Source organism: Bos grunniens, chromosome 5, assembly GCF_055505025.1.
Source record: "Bos grunniens cultivar Pamir isolate PY7600 chromosome 5, Bosgru_T2T1.0, whole genome shotgun sequence".
NCBI classification, from domain to species: Eukaryota; Metazoa; Chordata; class Mammalia; order Artiodactyla; family Bovidae; genus Bos; species Bos grunniens.
The window spans coordinates 92744584-92766598 of record NC_141169.1 but is presented as its reverse complement, the minus strand read 5'-3'; the positions used below and the strand labels follow the sequence as shown (position 1 = coordinate 92766598).

The 22015-nt window shown below is 38.8% G+C and overlaps 1 protein-coding gene across 14 annotated transcripts in view; it reads left to right on the top strand.

The window, feature by feature from the left end:
- The window catches only part of PIK3C2G (phosphatidylinositol-4-phosphate 3-kinase catalytic subunit type 2 gamma), a 651449-nt gene that overhangs the window by 300634 nt on the left and 328800 nt on the right, over window positions 1-22015 (top strand). For 12 of the 14 annotated variants that reach the window (XM_086401881.1, XM_086401878.1, XM_086401877.1 and 9 more), the window contains 2 exons: window positions 4772-4900; window positions 15144-15258. In XM_086401881.1, coding sequence (XP_086258007.1) covers window positions 4772-4900; window positions 15144-15258 — 244 coding nt within the window. Of the gene's footprint in view, window positions 1-1644; window positions 1758-4771; window positions 4901-15143; window positions 15259-22015 lie in introns of those variants that run through there. The other 2 variants (XM_086401887.1, XM_086401882.1) reach the window with 2 other exon arrangements.

Below are 22015 nucleotides of genomic sequence, written 5' to 3'. Positions count from 1 at the left end.
TACAGATCAGAATATTGACGTTTATGAAGCTTAATTAACTTGGCCCAGGTCCCACAACCAGCAAATGGCAGAACCAGTGCTCAGATGCACTCTGACTCCAAAACTGAGGTTTTTACTGTGATTTTCATACTTTCTTACAACATATAAAATCTTAGGCTGAATATTTATATTCTGCAAATAGTTCTTAATCTTAAACTTAAAAAAAAAAAATTGCTTTTTTGTTTCAACAGCAGCTATGCCATTTTTCTCTCTCCTTTGCAGCAAAACCCTTCCAAAGAGTGTCTGTATTCACTTTCTTCGATTTTTTCCCCTGCTCTAAAACACTCCAGTCAGGCTTTCATCATCTCTTTTTCACTGAAATTGATCGTTAGAGTCACCAGTGACCTGCAGAGCTGAATCTGATGTTTGTCTCTCTGTCTTCATCTTACATAATCTATTAGGAGCTGTTTCCCACATTCTTTTAGCTTTCCGCCTCCCTCACTGGACATTCCTTCTCTGTATGCTTTTCTTCTCCCAGACTGCTCATAGTCTTAGCCCTTAAGCTTCCTCTGTAGTATCTACATTTATGGCCTTAGTTTTCTCTTATAGTCACATAGCGTTAAATGCCATCTGTATGCCAGCAACTCCCAAATTTATATCACCAGCCCAGGCATTGGTCACAAACTTCGTACTTATTCACTCAACATGTCTAAAACTCTTGATCTTACACTCCAAATTTGTCCTACCCATGAATGGCCACCCTGGATGATCGTTTCCAGTTTTGGTTGTTTAGATCAGATCCTTAGCCTGAATTTCCTTCTCTCAGACCCATGGCTCAGATATCCTACTGGCTCTCGTCTCAGATATCCTACTGGCTCTCTCCTCAGAATATTTCCAAAATGTTACTTCTTGTCTCTTTCATCTGTCTAGGCCACCATCATATCTCCCCTGTATTCCTACAACTGCCTTGTAATAGTCACCCTACTTCTCTTGCACCTTTGTAATCCTTCTCATACAACAGCTCAAGTAACATCTTTTAAAATGTAAGTCAGGCTACATCACTCTTCTGTTTTATAATCCTGAAATGTCTCCCACTTTCACTCAGACAAAAGTCAAAGTCCTTACGATGGTCCATTATTTTATATCAGTATTAATAGGGGAATTCTATACAGTGTGACTTTTTAAATCTCCAAATTGCACTATCAAAAAGTTATTCTGATTTTAGAAAAACTGTCTTATATAGAAGCAAAGAATGTTTAAGAAAAATTTTAGTTTTTACTCATCTTTAAATAGTAGAGTGAGGCAAGCATGTGGTTAAAATTTGAAGTTTGTAGATATAGAGAAGCAATCTTACTTCACTTATTGAATTATCTCAAAGTATTTTTCTTCCTTTTTTGTGTAAAGTTCATTCCTTTGGTTTTTAAATAGCCATGTAGAAGTTAATAAAAAAGATTTCTCAGTGACTATGAGATTATTCTGGCTTAAAAATCCATATGTATTCAAGAAAATGAATAAATAACCATATGTATTCTTACTCTGGAAGAATTTATTTTTGTTAATAAAAATGACAAAATGGACATTGTCAGTAACTATCCACTGTAACTTATCGAATGTTTTGTCATTCTTGATTTGAAAAGCTCACTAATAAGTGAAGTTACACATGAAGAAGAGAGACTCAATGGGAAAAAGAACATTCCAGATTATATGAGAAATAAAGTGAAATTATAACTTCCATCCTGACACAAAATTATGAAAACTAAATAGAAAGTCAATTACAGGTAAAAGAGAATATTCAAGAAACTGCTGTGCATTTTACAAAATCATCAACATTTTATGTTGTTTCAGGGCTTCTTTTTAAGCTGGGAAATATGTTTACATTACACTGAATGAATATTATAACTGTGAAAGAATATGAAAGATAAGAAAAACTTTTGGATAACTGTGTGATAATTTAATTTTCAATAGTCTAAATTTTGTTAATATTGAAAAATAAGTTTTCTTTAGCCTTTCCTTTGTTTTATGTCCTTCCTTTTTTTAAAAATTTGTTCATTGGAGGATAATTGCTTTACAATATTTTGTTGTTTTCTGCCATATATCAACATGAGTCAGCCATAGGTATATGTATGTCCCCTCCCTTAGTTTTAACTAGAATTATATTTCATCTGTTTTACAGTGGCTAATACAAGTTTTTACACTGTTGATGGGATAATGAATATACTGCTGATATACAGTCTACCATTTATCACATATTGTGTAATGTAATATGTTTTCCTTTTTATAGATAAACAAGGCTTAAAAAGGTTAAATTCATCACTCAAAGAAGAACATCTGTTTAGTCACAGGACCAACATTTGGATCAAAACCTTTGACTCATCTCCACACGCAGTTTACATATTGACATCTCTGAGTTATTATTAACTCGATGGCAGTATGCCATAAGCCACATATAAGTCACCTACCCCAAATTCCTTATCTGTGTTTTCTATCAGTTAAAGGGATCCACTAACATAATCTAGGAGCATGAAATTCATCTTCAGTTCGTCATTGTCCTATTCCACTAATATGCTGTCAGTCAATTATTAGTTATCCATTTTACCTCTAAAATAGCTCTTCTGTCTTTCCTCTTGTTGGATGTTTTTTTACATCTGTACCTAGACCGCTCCATCTCAGAGAATAGCATGTTGAGGGGAAAGATGTGTATTTCCTCAGAATCAGTTACGGTCACTGGTGTGAATTAACTGTTCCTTATTCCTGAGGCTGAATGCTGCCTGTTGTTGTTGTGTAGTCACTAAGTCGTGTCCACCTCTTTGCAACCCCATGGACTGAAACATACCAAGCTCTTCTGTCGTCTACTATCTCCCGGTGGTGATTTAGTCGCTAAGTTGTGTCTGACTCTTGCAACCCCATGGACTGTAGCCCATCAGGATCCTCTGTCCATAGGATTTCCCAGGCTCCTTGAGCTTGCTCAAATTCATGTCCATTGAGTCAGTGATGCTATCTAACCCCCTCATCATCAGCTGCCTTCTTCTCCTTTTGCCTCCAGTCTTTCCCAGCATCAAGGTCTTTTCCAGTGAGTCAGCTCTTCATATCAGGTGGCCAATGTGGGGCCTCAGCTTCAACAAAAGTCCTTCCAGTGAATAGTTAGGCTTGATTTCCTTTAGGATTGACTGGTTTGATCTCCTTGCTATCCAAGAGACTCTCAAGAGTCTTCTCCAGCACCATGATTTGAAAGCATCCATTTTTCGGCATTCAGCCTTTTTTGTAGTCCAACTCTCACATGCTTCCTGAGTGAGTGAGTGAAAGTCGTTCAGTCGTGTCCAACTCTTTGGGACCCAATGGACTATAACCTGCCAGTCTCCTCTGTCCATGGGATTCTCCAGACAAGAATTCTGGAGTGGGTAGCTGTTTCCTTCTCCACACAAGCTTCCTAGCCACCCATAAATCTATCTCTCCTAAACACTGTATTTCTCTTGAGACTCTTGTATCATTTCTATGTAGCCAAGATGACTCCTGAAAGGAAAGAAAGGTACCCTTCTTCCTGTCCACCATTAGGAACCTCAGATCTCTCAACTTCCTGTCAAAAGCCCTTTCTTCTTAGCTTCTTCAACCACCCAGGTGTATTCCTCCCAGTCTTACAGTATCTTTATACCTTGTAGGCAATCTTATATAGATTAATGGATTCGATGCCCAAATTCAAATTTTTTCCACCTTTAACAACCTTGTGCTTATCCTTAGCCACTTTTTTTTTACCCATATCTACAATCCATCCAGGGTCTGAGTTTGATGTTCTTCACCTTGACACATCCAGGAATTGTCTATTACATCTCAGCAATCAGCCCCCAATTTCCTGGAAACTCATCATCACCCAGAATAGTTCACATTTAAAATTATAAACAACTCTCGATGCTTTTAGCTCTCTCATTTAAACGTTTCCTTTTGCCATTAGGAAAAAGACCGCAAATTCCTTTGCCTGGCATACAGAGTTCTTAAATATTCTGACAACCGCCTATCTTTCTAATTGCATCCTTCATAACTTCCAGGTTAAGACCAACTTGACTACGTTTCTTGTTCTAGCTACAATGCACCACTCAGCATTCCTCAGCAACATGCGTATATGCCCTTGTCTGTGCACTTTTTTTCTTTTTTGGAATATTCTTCTCCAGCTATTCACCTTGTTGTAGCCAAACTACTGTTTAAGACCCATTATGAGTTATTTCCTGTCCTCCCCCCATTCCCTAAGACAATGTTAATCATTCTTTCTTGATGCTCAAGTTTTTGTAATTTTCAAAAAATAAGCTTATGTATCAAAATCATAACAATCACCATAGAGTAATCAATCTCATTACTCTAGTACTTCTGCTATATTTCTGCATTTGCAAGATAAAACATTAAAACTTGAGATAATTCCTCAATTCAAATAGTTAAAATACTTGTGTCACACAGCACTGTATTAGAAGGCAATATTTATGAAAACATCATAGTAATTGGGCCCTAGTGTCCCAGAGTTGTTGGGAATATTAATGAGATCAAGGGTTAACAGTGCTTGACACACAATAAAGCGAAGGTGTTAGTTGCTTAGTGGTATCTGACTCTTTGTGACCCCACGGTCTGTCCATGGAGATCTCTAGACAAGAATACTGGGTGGATTGCCATTCCCTTCTCCAGAGAATATTCTCGACCCAGGAATCAAACCAGGGTCTCCTGCATTACAGGCAATTTTTTTTTTTTTTTTTTTTTTTTTACCATCTGAGCTACCAGGGAAGCCCAACTTAATTTTTTCTTTTATTTTAAGGATCAATTTTCCTCTCGAAATAAAATCACTTCCAAGGGAATCCATGCTCACTATAAAATTGTTTGGGATTACCTATGCAACCAATGCAGATTTATTGGCCTGGACTTGTTTTCCACTGTTTCCAAAACAGTAAGTATATCTTTTGTGATTAATAAAACTTCCATCTCAATAAAACCTCCTTGGAACTAGATAATGTTCAGTATATGGCTTAATGAGAAAATCAAGAAGACATTTTATTCTAAAACTGAGCTGCTGCTGCTGCTGCTAAGTCGCTTCAGTCATGTCCGACTCTGTGCGACCCCAGAGACGGCAGCCCACCAGGCTCCCCTGTCCCTGGGATTCTCCAGGCAAGAACACTGGAGTGGGTTGCCATTTCCTTCTCCAATGCATGAAAGTGAAAAGTGAAAGTGAAGTCGCTCAGTCATGTCAGACTCTTAGCAACCCCATGGACTGCAGCCTACCAGGCTCCTCCGTCCATGGGATTTTCCAGGCAAGAGTACTGGAGTGGGGTGCCAGCTACCTCAATATAAATCATGACAGTTGAAAGCAGGACTGAAAAGCAAAATGTAGAAATGGCTTTAGAAACAAGCTTCATGCTCAGCTTGTCAACTGGATCATTTACCATGAAAAGGTATCACCATGACTAATATCAATTTCTTTTCCTTCTCTGACCAGCCAGTTTCTCTGGAATTACTAATGCAAAATGATTTAGATCAGTACTGTCATTTAGCAACAATGTAAGTCTTGAAATTCTGACTGAAGTAAAATTATTCAATGTAATTGGTTTACTGACCTTTTATTGCCAAGAAAAAATATGTCAACTTTAAGACAATATTTTCAGAAAAGTAAGCCAAATAGGAGTTCTGTCAGAACTGGTTGCCACTGAAAAAGTAGCTGTCAATTTAACCATAAGGATTTGGAATTATTAATACTTAGAATATTTGAGAAAGTCAGTAATGTGATTTTCTGTGTTATTAAAGAAAAATATTTTAAAACATCTTAGTTACTTTCCTTTGACGAAACTTGCTTTAGAATCAAACTGTTAAAAAAAAAAGGACTTTTGAAGAATTAGAACTTGTGTTGTTATTTTAATATTATAGCGTGTTTCTGCCTCCGCTCTTTTAGAAAGATTTGGTAATATGAAAATGTTAACAAAATTCTTCATCAGGTTTTAGTTCCCACTTTTAGTCAGTATAAATAAAATATCATCAAAGCAACTGTGATACATATTTTGGTTTTGTTTGCTTGTTTGTTTTGCTTTTGGCCATACCTTGTAGCATGTGGGATCTTAGTTCCCCAACCAGGGATCTAACTCATGCCCCTTACAGTAGAAGCACAAGTCTTAACCACTAGGTCTACAGGAAAGCCCCCTGGAATACATTTTAAAAATCATTTCTATTGGATTAATTATGACATGGTGTGCATGTTTGTATGTGTATATGTGTTGCTCTTTTATTTGTTTTCATGTTATAGCCAGTTTCCACATGTGTGAGCAGAGGGAATGTATTTTCTTGGTAATTTCTGTCATCTAACATGGTACCTCTTATAAATAGGCAATCAGTACAGGTTTGTTTATTAAATTGAATTAGAAGAAAATCAATCTCTATAGGAGATTTAGAATGAAATAAGATCTCAAAAGTCTATAAGAAATAGTTCAACCCTAACGGGAATACCAACTGCTGTTAGCAGATATTTCAAAAATCTGATTTGTGGGCTAAGAACTTTCATTACTTTCTCACTGGGAGCAGCTGCACAGGTGCCTTTCCTTCTCTTGAGTGAGTTTCTTTAAAGTTTCATCTGCAGTATTTGTAAGATCTAAAATGTTTGTAGAATACATTTGTAGCTATTCACTGAAAACAAAAATCCATTTTATTACCTCTAACACACTATTTTGTACATAACAGGTAATCAAAAACTTGTTAAATATATTAAAGGTCTGGAATATTTTTTGTCTTTCAAACTAATCTTCAAGGCTTTTTTCTACATGCTTATTGTGATAGCAAAATACTGCCTTCATGTTGTTTTGTCATCTGTCACTTAACCTTTGGTAGACATTTAAGATGCAAGTGATTAGAGACAATGGGTATCTTTAAGGAATGCCATCTGGGACTGATACTAAGTGCTTTTCCTAAGGGTAAATGGCAAAATTGTGGATGCTGAGACATCACAGAAACACAGCTTACTTCAAAGAGGATTTCAATAAGCATTTGTGAAAGTGTTTCCGAAAGATCATTTCTTATGAAAATCAGAAAATCTGCTCTGTCCTGGGCTAAACAACGTAAAGAAATTTAGATCTTTTTAAGACATCAGAAATCCATCACGTGGCCATTTGGGGAGATGTAATAACTCCCACTGTGTTCATTGCTTTGAGTTACAGAGATTCTAACCCAATTTATGTAATGCAGGTATTTCAAGATCACATCAAATAAGTCACTTAATCTCATTTCCTTTCACAGAATGACCCCTGCCCATAAACATTTGGTATCATTTATGTCATTTATTTCAGTTCAAATTGCTCATACCTAGTCGTGTGGAGCTGTAATGAGCATTTATGTCTTTATTTTTTTCCAAGATACACACAACCTGAAAATATGCAGACTTAAAGGCTTTCTGTCTCTTTGTGGTTTCCAGAGATGGGTTTCAGAAGAACCAACCAAGGTTAAACTTATATGTATTGGTTGTGGCTGCATCAAGAGTGTGTACAAATAAAAATAAAGTTCAACATTTTCAAGCACACAAACTCACTTTCAATCCTATTAAAAAGATATGTTTCAAGAACAAAGGTAAAATGTTGCCCACAGAAGTTTTATTATCCTCTCCTTTGCAGACAGGGCTTATACCACATCTGTATTCACAATGCCTCCACTGCAGTAAGACAGGGTTATTCTCACCTCAGTCATTTCTATGAGCTACCTTTCCTACTTAAATTCAAAACAAATAGTGTAGTCCTTACTTAGCATTTCTAAACTGCAGTAAACTCCTTCAATGCAGAGATGCTCAACCCTGGTTGAACAATAGAATCTCCTGGGGAGATTTAAAACTAAACCCAAAACCCAAGTGCTCCCAAAGATTCTAATTTAATTGGTCTGTGGAGAAGCCCAGGCATCAGTATTTCCAGAGTTCCTGAGATGAGTTAAAATCCAGGAAAATGAGAATCTCTTTTGTAGAATTTAAAAAGAATCCTAAGTAAATCATAATACAATTTTATTCCTGAGATTGTTCTCTGAGTGGCCAACCCTGACCACACTAGGTATTGTCATTTCAGATATATCCTTAAAATCAAATAATAAAAACAAGTTGTGGATAAAAATGCCTTATCGTTCTTCCATCCTGTAGGAGAAAGACTCTCAGGATTCAATTCAAATATCTTATTAATATATGAAGACCTTTATGATGAAGGAAGGTTAAGGGACTGGCTAGAGGTTACTGGGCTACCTGGGAATAGAACAAGAACCAGAATGGAGAGTTGCCTTCTCTCCTCCACACATCTTCCTACTTCAAGTCGCCTCCCTTCCTGCCATTAGATACCACACCCTGCTTCATGAATGAGCTGTGGAAACCTCACCAGCACAGGAGGGGATCCTGTTTCTCTTCCTGGCCACGAAACCTGTTAGATCTATGAGAGTCAGAGTCTCAAAGAGTTTTATAAGATCAGATCTTCTGAAAGTGCTGGTTCCAGAATGTCAAACCATAGACTCCTGTACTTAAAATGGGAGTAATTAATTTATTCTGACCATTTTTTTTAAATTCTCTGAGGAAACAGGGGGACAGAGAGGGTCAACTAGCCCATCTGTTCTGGTGCTACAGATTTTCATTTCATTTTTCCCGGGATAGGAATTTGTATAATATTGAAATTTAAGTTTCTTTTTTTTTTTTTTTAAGTTTCTTTTTTTTTTTTTTTATTTTCTTAATGGTAAGCATGTAACAGTGTTTTTTCAGCTTTACGAGGCCTAATTGACAAATAAAATTGTACGATATTTAAAGTGACATTGGGATGCCTGATATACATTGTAAAAAGAGTCCTGCTATCTTGCTAATTAACAAGGCCATCACCTTACATATTTACCTTTTTTTACTTTTTTGGGTGAGAACATTTAAGTTTGACACTCTTAAAATTTCAATTATAGAATTCAATGTTATCAACTATAGTCTTTATGTTATACTTTATGTCCTCAGACCTTATTCATCTTTAAGGATAGAAATGGGATGAACCTAACAGGTAAAGGAGCAAAAATGGTATGGACCTAGTAGAAACAGAAGATACTGAAAAGAGGTGGCAACAATACACAGAAGAACTGTATGAAAAAGATCTTCATGACCCAGATAACCATGATGGTGTGATCACTCACCTAGAGCCAGACATCCTGGAATGCCAATAAAGTGGGCCTTAGGAAGCATCACTACAAACAAAGCTAGTGGAGGTGATAGAATTCCAGTTGAGCTATTATAAACCCTGAAAGATGATGCTGTGAAAGTGCTACACTCAATATGCAGGCTAATTTGGAAAACTCAGCAGTGGCCACAGGACTGGAAAAGGTCAGTTTTCATTCTAATCCCAAAGAAAGGTAATGCCAAAGAATGCTCAAACTACTGCACAGTTGCACTCATCTCACACGCTAGCAAAATAATGCTTAAAATTCTCCAAGCCAGGCTTCAACAGTACGTGAACGGAGAACTTCCAGATGTTCAAGCTGGATTTAAAAAAGGCAGAGGAACCAGAGATCAAATTGCCAACATCTGTTGGATCATCAAAAAAGCAAGAGAGTTCCAGAAAAAACATCTATGTCTGCCTTATTGACTATGCCAAAGCCTTTGACTGTGTAGATCACAACAAACCGTGGAAAATTCAAGAGATGGGAATACCAGACCATCTTACCTGCCTCCTGAGAAATCTGTATGCAGGTCAATAAGCAACAGTTCAAACTGGACACAGAACAAAGACTGGATCCAAATAGGGAAAGGAGTACATCAAGGGTGTATATTGTCACCCTGCTTATTTAACATATATTCAGAGTACATCATGAGAAAAGCTGGGTTGGATGAAGCCCAAGTTGAAATCAAGATTGCCAGGAGAAATATCAATAACCTCAGATATGCAGATGACATCAACTTTATGGCAAGAACCATAATGGCAAAGAGCCACCCATATGGCAAAGAGCCTCTTGATGAAGGTGAAAGAGGAGAGTGAAAAATTGGCTTTAAACTCAACATTCATAAAGCTAAGATCATGGCATCTGGTCCCATCACTTCATGGCAAATAGATGGGGAAACAATGGAAATAGTGAGACTTTAATTATTGGGGCTCCAAAATCACAGCAGATGGTGACTGCAGCCATGAAATTAAAAGGTGCTTGTTCCTTGGAAGGAAAGCTATGACAAACCTAGGCAGCATATTAAAAAGCAGAGACATTACTTTGCCAACAAAGGTCCGTCTAGTCAAAGCTATGGTTTTTCCAGTAGTCATGTATGGATGTGAGAGTTGGGCTATAAAGAAAGCTGAGCACTGAAGAATAGATGCTTTTGAACTGTGGTATTGGAGAAGACTCTGAAGAATCCCTTGGACTGCAAGGAGATCCAAACTGTCCATCCTAAAGGAATTCAGTTCTGAATATTCATTGGAAGGACTGATGCTGAAGCTGAAATGCCAATACTTTGGCCACCTGATGCGAAGAACTAGCTAATTGGAAAAAACCCTGATGTCGGGAATGATTGAAGGCAGGAGGAGAAGGGGACAACAGAGGACGAGATGGTTGGATGGCAGCACCGACTCTATGAACATGAGTTTTAGTAAGCTTCAGGAGTAGGTGGTGGATATGGAAGCCTGGCGTGTTGCAGTGCATGGGGTCACAGAGTCAGAAACAACTGAGCAACTGAACTAAGGATAGAAATGTTATTTATCCTGCATCGAACCTGGACTGGCGATTCGTTTCTAATAATAAAAGACAATTGGCCATTAAAAAAAATGTTATTTATCAGCATAGTCCTTTGCTAATGACATATTATTCAAAATCTCCACATATAAGATCAGTGAACAGTCCATATACATGTTGGTGGGGTAGGCAGGGTGGCATCTGAAATTCTAGATTCCTATCTATTTGCCAGGGCTTCCCTGGTGGCTCAGTGGTAAAGAATCCACCTGCCGATGCAGGAGACAAGGATTTGATCCCTGGTTCAGGAAGATCCTCTGGAGGTGGAAATGGCAACCCACTTCAGTACTCTTGCCTGGGAAATCCTATGGATAGAGGAACCTGGCAGGCCACAGCACATGGGGTAACAAAGAGCCGGACATAACTTAACAACTGAACAACAATTTGCCATCTCCTCAACACCTTTCTGCTTCCCTGGTGGCCCAGATGGTAAAGAATCCCCCTGCAATGCAGGAGACCTGAGTTCAATTCCTGGGTTGGGAAGATCCCATATGGGAGGGCATGGCAACTCACTCCAATATTCTTGCTTGGAGAATCCCCATGGACAGAGGAGCCTGGTGGGCTACAGTCCATGGGGTAGTAGAGTCAGTCACTCAGACATGACTGAGTGACTAAGAACAGCACAGAACATCACCTTTCTAAAGTCTACTCCCCCAAACACAAAGCCACATGAAGACAAATATAAAACTAACTACTGATTCTGTGTCAGAAACTCGAAGAAATTAAGCAAATTAAGGCTTGCTAATGAAGATAGGATACAGATGTCCTGGTATAAATCTGGTGCTCTTTCCACGATTACGAAACTGTTTCTGGTATGTTTTGCTTTCATCATGTTTTTGTTTTGTTTGCTTAATTTTAACTGACTTCATAAACATTTGCATGGCATTGTAATGTAAAACCTACTGGTGAATCCCACCAACTTGGAAGTTAAAAATTTCCACCTGTGGTGGATTCATTTTGATATATGGCAAAACCAACACAATATTGTAAAGTTAAAAAAAATAAATTAAATTTAAAAAAAATTTCCATTTTCATCCTTTTTTCTGATACCACCAACACTAAGATGCATTCTTTAAACCCCTTGATTCCACTGATCATCTTTCTCATCCTCATATTTTCTATTCACAAACATCTATGGAAATGTAGTCCTTCAGTCATGCTTACAATATTGAAAAAGGCCCCTTGTCAGAATACAAATTAGGTGATTTCCTGCCAACAGAGAACCCAAAGAATGGTGTCAAACATCCTTTCCCGCAGAATTGTCTTAAAGTATGTATTATATTAACCTTAACTGGACAACTAGAAGTTCATTCTCTCTATGCCCTATCCCTTGATACATCCTTTCATACATATTCTTGAATCAAGAGTTCTTACTTCACTGTGCCCCATACAACTCAGGGTTAAAACCAGGGTGAGTATTGATCCAGACTCCATCCGAGGAGACAAATGACAGATAACTCACGGTTATTCTTGAGTCTCTTCATTATTTGTAGAAATCAGCTTAGATCACTCAGATTTTCAGAGTGAAATATGGCCAAGATGTATAAATAATAGGGCCATAAATATAGCTCACTACACAACTTAGATGTGAAGAAAAAGTGCAATTAATATATCACACTTTTCCTCATGAACTCCTGCACTGTAACTAAGGAGGTGGACAAATTAGCCAATTTGATCATCTAAATAAGTCCTTTTAGAATTATGCAGCCTCCTTTGGATAAAATGCTCAATTGCTCAGCTTCCTGACACCCTAAGTGTTTTATTTTTATTTTATTTTTTTACTTTACAATATTGTATTGGTTTTGCCATACATCAACATGAACCCTAAGTCTTCAAGAGGACAGTTGTTGTTTAGTCACTGAGTTTTGTCTAACTCTTTTGCTATCCCAAGGACTATAGTCTGCCAGGCTCCTCTGTCTGTGGGATTCTCCAGGCAAGAATACTGAAGTGGATTGCCATTTCTTTCTCCAGGGGATCTTCCCGACCCAGGGATAGAACCGTCATCTCCTGCATTGACAGGTGGATTCTTTACCACTGCATCACCTGGGAAATCTGGATACAAAGGATCAGAAAAGAAACAGATTATTTGGCCTAGTGACGTACGATATCCAAATCAAAGGCATTTTTAAGCTGGTGGTTGGTTGTTCCACCTATTGTAGCCTGTGATTGGTACTCTCCCAACTTGGCTAGGGCTAACTGACACTGCCAGGGTGTCCTGGGGTCTCGAAGGCACCACAGAGCCACACAGGACTCCAAGCTGACCTCAGCTCAGATGGTCTAACCAGATGCCCTTATTGTAGAAGCCCTTTGTCCCCATCACCTGACTCCCTTTATAGAAACATTCTCACACACAGACATCTTCAGCTCTGTCTAGATTCTGTCTCTTCTGTAAAGAAACCAAAAACCCAATAAAGCTGAACATGAGTTCCTTTGGCCTGTATATCATGTGGCCCCATGTTAAAGGTCACTCTTCAAGTCTGTACAGGATCAGCTCAAGAAATGATTTTCTTCTCAGATCTGAAGCACAGAGCATAAAATGGAGCCCCCTCCACCTTCAGCATTAGGCTGTGCTCACTTACTTAACACTCCTCCCCATCTGCCTTCCTATGGGCAGAAGAGGGGAACTTGGGATACCATGATCGCACTGTCCCCTCTTTCTCTGTCTTGCTTCCCACCAACTCAAATTGCCAGGAAGTAGTAGCTTTTTCTTTTGCCACATTCTCCTTGCAGTATGCCACATCCACCTTCCTACACTCCTGTTTACTCTACCATGGATAAGCGTATTTTCTGTAAATACTATGGAGGACATTAACATCTGAGCCCTCCAAGCTCAGTTATAGCCCTCTTCTTTTGCATTCTGGCTGAAACTAATCCAAAACTTTCCCCAGGAAGATGGATGCTTCAGACCATTTGGGGCAAGATTATATACTCTGAAAGGTAAAAGAGAAAATCACAGTAATAAGTTTCAAATCTTTATCTCCATTAAGTTAAAGTTAAAAGTTAAACTAAAAGTTAAACTTCTAGCTTGCTAATATACTGTGGGCTTCCCTGGTCACTCAGACAGTAAAGAATCTGCCTGCAATTCTGGAGACCCAGGTTCCATCTTTGGGTCAGGAAGATCCCCTGGAGAAAGGAATGGCTATCCATGCCTGGAGAATTCCATGGACAGAGGAGCCTTGTGGGCTACAATCCATGGGGTCACATACAGTCAGATGCGACTGAGCAGCTAACACTTTGACACTACTTTTGCTAATGCTGGTATTGGCTAATACTGGTCCCTGGTATTGTTACGCCAAAAAACAAACAAACAAACAAACAAAAACTCAAGTTCTTCCAGATGAGGTGAGGATAGAAGAAAAGGATAAAAATGACTCGAAATTCATCCTGCTAAAACAATATTCTTGGGTTATATAAAAATATCTGCACAATAATGCTTAAAATTATACTTCCTTGTATACTTTCTAATAGTATCTTTTGATATGAAAGCTAAAGAAGCCAAGCCTCAAGAAGCTAAGGGTTTAGAAAACTTTATTTGGATTTTTTTCCTCTTACTTTGCATATTTGTCCATTAAATGGCAAGGTAGAATTCTATATTATTTTCCAAAGACTTGCTTAATGAATTAAAATTCTATATAAACTTTAATCTTGTTGACTTTAAGTTCTACAGTTTTAATTTTATGTTAATCAAAGACTGTTTTCAGATCAGTAGAACATTTTAATCAATAATCTTATTCATATATACAAGCCAGGTATAGCTTGTTTTTTAATTCCTATAAGCCTCTGTGAATTTGGATGTTATTGAAGCTGTTAAAATTATCCATGAATTCTTCCTGTCTAAAGTCTTTCCTGTATTCACTCTCATTTACTATGGTAATTTACAACATAGGTTTAAATATTCAGAATATGAATAATCTTTCTACTTATGCATAAAGAACCACTTCCTCCATGAAGTCCCACAACTACTTTGATCTGCAAATCATATGCTAATTTAAATCTTTTCTTTCTGTAAATTTAGAGCTCATATCTTTAAAGATGCCCAAGGAATTTAGTCACCTTATGAAGCAAAAAAATATTCTTAAGAGTTATTAACATCTTTATTAATTTAAGGCAGTCATAACTCCAAGAATATAAACTTGAGATTCTTAGTCCCATCTTGTAATCAGCATTGTTGGAAATTAAGAGTAAATCCTACCTGTTAGAAACCATTGTGGAAAGAGTTTTCTCTTGTGGAAAATAATGTAGGTATACCGTGCATGTGGTATAATTAGAAACGAACCATTCATCAGTATCTAGACTTGTGGAATATCCTATTTCTCTTTTAACTACTGAGTGAAGCTACTGAAATAGCTAATTGTGGTGGTTTTTTTTTTTTTTTTAATTTATAAATGATAGTACCTTCCCTCTTGAAATGACTTTTATCTGTCCATATGTGTTGTCTTTTGCAGCAGATCCATTCTCGGGTCTGCACTATTCAGCATGACATTACAAAGTGAGCCTCCCATGGAAATGATTGCTCCAGGAGTGTGGGATGTAAGTCAGCCATCCCCAGTGACCCTGCAGGTAAGTGTCAGGCTATGAGATTAAAGTACACACAGCAAGGATTACTTGATAAATAGCTTGTTGTCAATTACAGAAACAATTTTCTTCCAGGATCACACATTTTAATAGTCTTCTCTTTCTCCGGCCTGCTGGGATCTGTAAAACCTCTATTGCTTTTATTTTGCATTCAGTGTTCTCAAAGCACTTTTCTCCCAGTTTATATAATAGCAATTTCAAGCCATTCTCCATCCAACACAATCAGGAAGGAAAGGAATGGACTGTTGCCAGGACTCTACTCATTATACACATTCATTTTTCTTTCCATTGTCTAAAAACAGTCATTAGTATATATTATTAACTTGGTACCTTATTCACACCTACCTCTTCATTATGTCATATTGCCTTAAAATCTCTTTTGTTATGTGTTTCCTAAATAACTAGCCATTAAGCTGAATAGTAGGGGGAGAAACAGCAAACCAAATCCTTCCTTTTTCCTTGAAGGCTCTCTCCTTTCTGTGATTTGTAATCATGAATGAAAGGTGATTAATGATTTTGGGCTTTCATCCTTTCTGCTCAGAGGATTTTTGTTTTTTTTTTCATTTTCCTCACTTTTTTTTCATGCTGGTAAGTGATCAGGTTCATCAGATACCTGAAGCCTAACCGCTCCCATACATGCAAATGCAGGGAATACAGACTATGCATCTGCATGGGAAAAACTGGGCCGTGCGCCATAGCACAGGATTTTTCAACCTCTCACTATTGACATGTTGGATGGGATGAGTCTTTGTTGTGGAGGGTGCCCTGTGCACTGTAGGATTATTTAACAGTGTTTTGGGATTTACCCACTAAGTACCAGTAGTACCTTCCCAGTTCTGATAACCAAAAATGTTTCCACATATTGTCATATGGTCTCTAGGGATAAAACTGCCCTCAAGTGAGAATCACTATGCTGGAGGAAATTAGTAGAGTCTCTAGGTTTGTAGAATTTCCGGGTTTGGGGTAAAGGATATGAGGGACAAAGTTTAGCAACATGAAAAGTAAGTATTAAAAATGGAAAAGAAAAGCAGCACTAATAAAACATGGCTTTCACTTTGCAAGATGGAAGAACTTCCCCCTCCAAACAGTAGCTGAAGATCCACTTCTAATCCGTGGATGGGGTGATAAAAAATCAGTGTTACAAAAGAGAGACACACAGAGAAGGAACTTCTGACTGTGGGGGTTGGGGTGGGGAATGGGGGATGGGATAGTTAGGAAGTTTGGGATGGATGCACACACACTTCTATGCTTAAAATGGATAACCAACAAGGCCCTACTGTGTAGTGCAGGGAACTCTGCTCAGTGTTATGTGGCAGCCTGGATGGGAGGGGAGTTTGGGGGAAAATGAATACATGTATATGTATGGCTGAGTGCCTTTGCTCTCCACCTGAAGCTATCACAACATTGTTAATTGGCTATATACCTCAATACAAAATAAAAAATAAAAGCCAGATGTTGTCAAAAAATAAAGCACACAAACACGCCAAAGAAGTGATTGATTAGGTTGGATCTTGGCATAGCATCCTCGACACTCAACAGATGATGACGTAGTGATTAGCAGATGTTTCCTTGTAACAGGACAACTACCTTTCTTTAAGAAGATGAATGCAGACTTTTTCTTGCCAGATCCAAACCACCTGAGCTTAACAAAAATCTTCCAAGTCTGCCCATTGCCAGAGCTTTATGGATATAAATTAATGATTATCAGGGTCTTTAGTGGGTGAGGAAGGGCGGGAGACGTGAAGGAGACTATCAGATGAGACCTTCTTTGATTCCTCTCAAGTGAGGGGATCAGCTGCTTTAGGAGCACCCATCCTGGAAGTGTAAGCTGAAGAACAGTATCAAGTATTCAGCAGCATAGATTTCCATGTAGAGACCTACAGCCAGGACAGAATTACCTCATGCTCGTGTTCAGTCACTAAGTCAACTGTTTGGGACCGCATGAACTGTAGCCTGCCAGGCTCCTCTGTCCATGGGATTTCCCAGGCAAGAATACTGGAGTGGCTTGCTGTTTCCTTCTCCAGGGGTTCTTCCTGACCCAGGGATCAAACTTGTGTCTCCTTCATTGGCAGGTAGATTTTTTTTTTAACCTCTTAGCCATCTGGGAAGCCCCTGTGACAAAATTTATCTTACAAGAAAAGGAGAAAAGATATGGAAATCATCCAACAGGATGAAAAAATGTTCAATTATCTGCTCTTGCAAAATAATTTCACATGGTATAGACATAGATGGAAACATCTCAGAATTTTTTCAATTGATGATGAAATATACAAAATAAAGTAAGAGGTATTAAGGTAATAAAGTTAAAAGCCTTAATAACTAGTCTCATTCTAATTACACACAGCTAAATTTAGAGCAGAATTTTCAACCTAAGGATTATGAGATGGTGAGGAAATTAAAAGCAAGCTCTGCAACCAGTGTTTGTGTTAAGGAGTCAGTGTGAGTCACAGGGAAAGACATGAGGCTCAGAGTCAGGAGATTCAAAGTCTAGCCTTAGCTCTTTAACAATAAACGTTATGACTGAACAAGTCACTTTCCACCTCCATACAGTGAGAGGATTGTACTATGCCTGTTCAATTTCTTTCTGGTCTGTGCTTTGCTGATTGTCTATGTTATTAAAAGATGACAATTATGGTATGATGCAGGTTATAATATGTTACAGAACTTAATTCCTTCCAGTCAGCCTTCTTTTTTTCACACTATACTGCAGACTGGAAGCAGTGAATAGAGTGAAGTAGATCTGAGTTCTGAGCGTCCCAAGTGGCACTAGTAGTAAGGATTTCTCCTGCCAATGCAGGAGATGTAAGTGACGCAGGTTCATTCTCTGGCTCAGGAAGATTCCCTGGAGGAGGATGTGGCAACCCACTCCAGTGTTCTTGCCTAGAGAATCTCACAGATAGAGAAGCCTGGAGGGCTACAGGCCACATAGGGTTGCAGAGTCAGACATGACTGAAGCAACTTAGCATGCACGCACAGATATGAATTCAGACATGGAGACAAATTATTATATGATCCGATCAACATGTGTCTCCCTCAACTTCTTCCCTCTCCCTGTATACAGTCCAGTATGCTGCTGTTGCTGTTACGTCGTTTCAGTCGTGTCCGGCTCTGTGCGACCCCATAGACGGCAGCCCACAAGGCTCCCCCGTTCCTGGGATTCTCCAGGCAAGAACACTGGAGTGGGTTGCCATTTCCTTCTCCAATGCAGGAAAGTGAAAAGTGAAAGTGAAGTCGCTCAGTCCTGTCCGACTCTTCTAGTGACTCATAATTTACTAAGAGCAGAGTTGTTTTAGTTAATGTTGCTCTTGTTCTAGTTTATATTTCTCTACTTAGTTTCCCATTCATTCAATTTTTTTAAGGTTTTTCTTTTTTTTTCACGTGAACAATTTTAAAAGTCTTTATTGAATTTGTTACGACATTGCTTGTTTCATGTTATGTTCTTTTGTCCACAAAGTAGGTTGGATCTTTGTTCCCCAACCAGGGATTGAACCCACACTCCCTGATTGGAAGGCGAGGTCTTAACCACTGGGCTGACGGAGAAGTCTCCCCCCACCATTCATTCTAAATACACTATATTCTGGTTTATTTGTCCTCACCACACTGCTGTCAGATAACCTCCTAATTTCTAGTTGCCAAACCCAGTACTGGTTTTCATACCTCTTCATTCTAGTCCTCTCTGTGCAGTTTTTGGCACTATCTCTTCCCTATTACCGGCTTTCTGAAGGAGTTCAGTGGTGAACAATTTGCCTGCCACTGCAGGAGATGCAGGAGATGTGGGTTCCATCCCTGGGTCTGGAGGAGGAAGTGGCAACCCACTGCAGTATTCCTGCCTGGAGAATCCCCATGGACAGAGGAGCCTGGCTGGCTATAGTCCATGGGGTCACAAAGAAGACCAACAGGACTTAGTGACTCAACAGCAACTTCCCCACTACAGAACACTCTTCTCTGACTTTGCTGATATTGCTCTCTTAGGTTTCTCTTTACACTCCCTATGGTTATCCTTTTTCTGTTTTCTTCTCCCACTCCTTTACTTTTGCTTGTCCCCTCTGTTGACAGTTCCCACAGGTTCTGTCTGCTGCCCGTTGCTATTCTCAGTATGTATATTCTCCTTGAGAGAATTTCTCTAAAGCTTTATGGAGACATATGTCACATACCATACAATCCTCCCATTTAAAGTATACAATTCAATGTTTTCTAGTATTTTCACAGATACGTACAACTAATCTCAACCAACGCCAGCTTTAGAGCATTTTCATTTTTATGAAGAAATCTCATACTTTTTAGCTATTGCTTTCCAGTCCCCAAATCTAAGCAACTACTAACATACTTTCTGTCTCTATAGAGTCACCTACTCTGTACATTTCATGTAAATGGAATCATGTAGTATGTGTTCTGTTGTGGCTGGATTCTTTCCTTTAGCATAATGTTTCAAAATTCATCCACGTTGTATCATATATCAGTATTCACTTATTTTTTTATTGTTGAATAGTATTACAATGTAGAAACGTGCTTAGTCACTCAGTCGCCTCTGACTCTTTGCTACCCTTTGAACTATAACCCACCAGGCTTCTCTGTCAATGGGATTTCCCAGGCAAGAACAGTGGAGTAAGTTGCTGCTTGACTCAGGGATCGAACCAACATCTCCTGTGTCTCCTGCATTGCAGGCAGATTCTTAACCTACTGAGCCATCAGGGAAGCCCCACCCACAGTATAGATATACCACTCATATGCATGAGTGATTTAGAGTGGTATAGAGATATACCACTCTAAATGCATAGTTGATATGCATTTAGATTGTTTCCTTTTGGCTATGAAGAACATAGCTGCTCTGAACATTCATGTACAAGTTTGTGTGTGAACCTATGTTTTCATTTATCTGGGCTGTATACCAAGCAATGGAATTGCTGAGTCTCATTTGTTCCTAAGGTTTGATTTACTGTATCTTGCAGGTTCATGCCTAAGTGTGAATCTTTAGTTCACACTCTTTTACACCACAGGAAAAGAAAGTGTTAGTCACTCAGTTATGTCTGACTCTTTGTGGTCCCATGGACTGCAGCACTCCAGGCTTCTCTGTCCTTCTCTATCTCCCAAAGTTTGTTCAGATTCATGTCCATTGAGTCAATGATGCCATTTAACCATCTCACTCTCTGCCACCCCCTTGTCTTCCTGCCTTCAATCTTTCCCAACATCAGGATCTTTTCCAGTGAGTCAGTTCTTCATATCAGATGGCCAAAGTATTGGCATTTCAGCTTCAGCATCAGTCCTTCCAAAGAATATTCAAGACTGATTTCCTTTAGGATGGACTGATTGGATCTCCTTGCAGTCCAAGGGACTCTCAAGAGTCTTCTCCAGCATCACAGTTCAAAAGCATCAGTTCTTTGGCACTCAGCCTTCTTTATAGTCCACCTCTCATATCCATACATGACTCCTGGAAAAATGATAGCTTTAACTAGATAGACCTTCGTCAGCAAAGTGATTTCTCTGCTTTTTAATACACTGTCTAGGTTGGTCATAGCTTTTCTTCCAAGGAACAAGCATCTTTTAATTTCATGGCTGCAGTCACTGTCCACAGTTATTTTGGAGCCCAAGAAAATAAAATCTGTCACTGCTTCCACTTTTTCCCCTTATATTTTCCATGAGGTGATAGGACCAGGTGCCATTAGTTTTTTTTAATGTTGACTTGCAAGGCAGCTTTTTTACTCTCCTATTTCACCCTCATCAAGAGGTATTCATAGACAGCTTCCAAAACAACACATCCCAAATTGAGTTCACTATCCTCTGAGAATTGCTTTCACTCCCTGAATTATTTATGACTGTTCATGCATTCACATACAGCTAGTTGTTGCACTTGTCTTGTCTCTCTCTCAGTACTCATATTCTGTCCACCATAGATCCTGTCAACTCTTCTCTCCTATGTTCCTCAAGCCTGTCCTTACAAGTCCCCCCTGTGTCTGCCCTAGTTGTTATTCTCTAATCCAAAATCCACAAGCATGATCCTTCTAAAACATGAATCTGAACCCAGCGCTCTCCTTCTTAAACTCTTCAGTAACTCAGCACTGCCTAGAGAATTACAGGCAAGTTCTGAAGCACAGCCTCCTCCCATTGTTTCCCTTGCCACTCCCTGATGTCAAGCTCCAGCAGCTTCAAAAGTTGTAGTCTCTGACGGGCACTGTCCTGCTTTGACCTTTTGTACATTTATGAATTCTGTTCACTGCCTGCAATGTGTCTACCATCTTCCCTTAACTGTCTGTTACCCACTCTTGGCTTAGTTTCTGTCATTGTTATTCACCTTTTAGGATCCATGGAACCCTCTTCCATGAATTTCTCTCTTACCCGCTTCCCTCTTTTCACTCTAAGAAGTGTTGGAGTGTCCTACCTCTGTGTTCACATAACAACCAAGAAGATTTTTGTCAACACATTTACAACATCGTATTTCTTTCTTGAGAACTTTTTTAAACCATAGTTCTTACCTACTCATTCATACAAGGTATTTTACTTTACCTAACATATCATTACCTATTTATCCTTCATTATCAGTGATGTTAGGGTGAGGCAACAGTAGTATTATTGGTACATGACCCTTAGAACACAGTACATTTTTGTCCGAGTGTAGCATAGCTTCCTTTTTCTTCACGCCCTCTTTTACAACTCCTTCCACAGACTCACAGCAATTGCCATCTAGTTGGTAGACATCATTCCTTCCCTTGAACTGCATAGAACTTATGGTCCAATATGCATATGC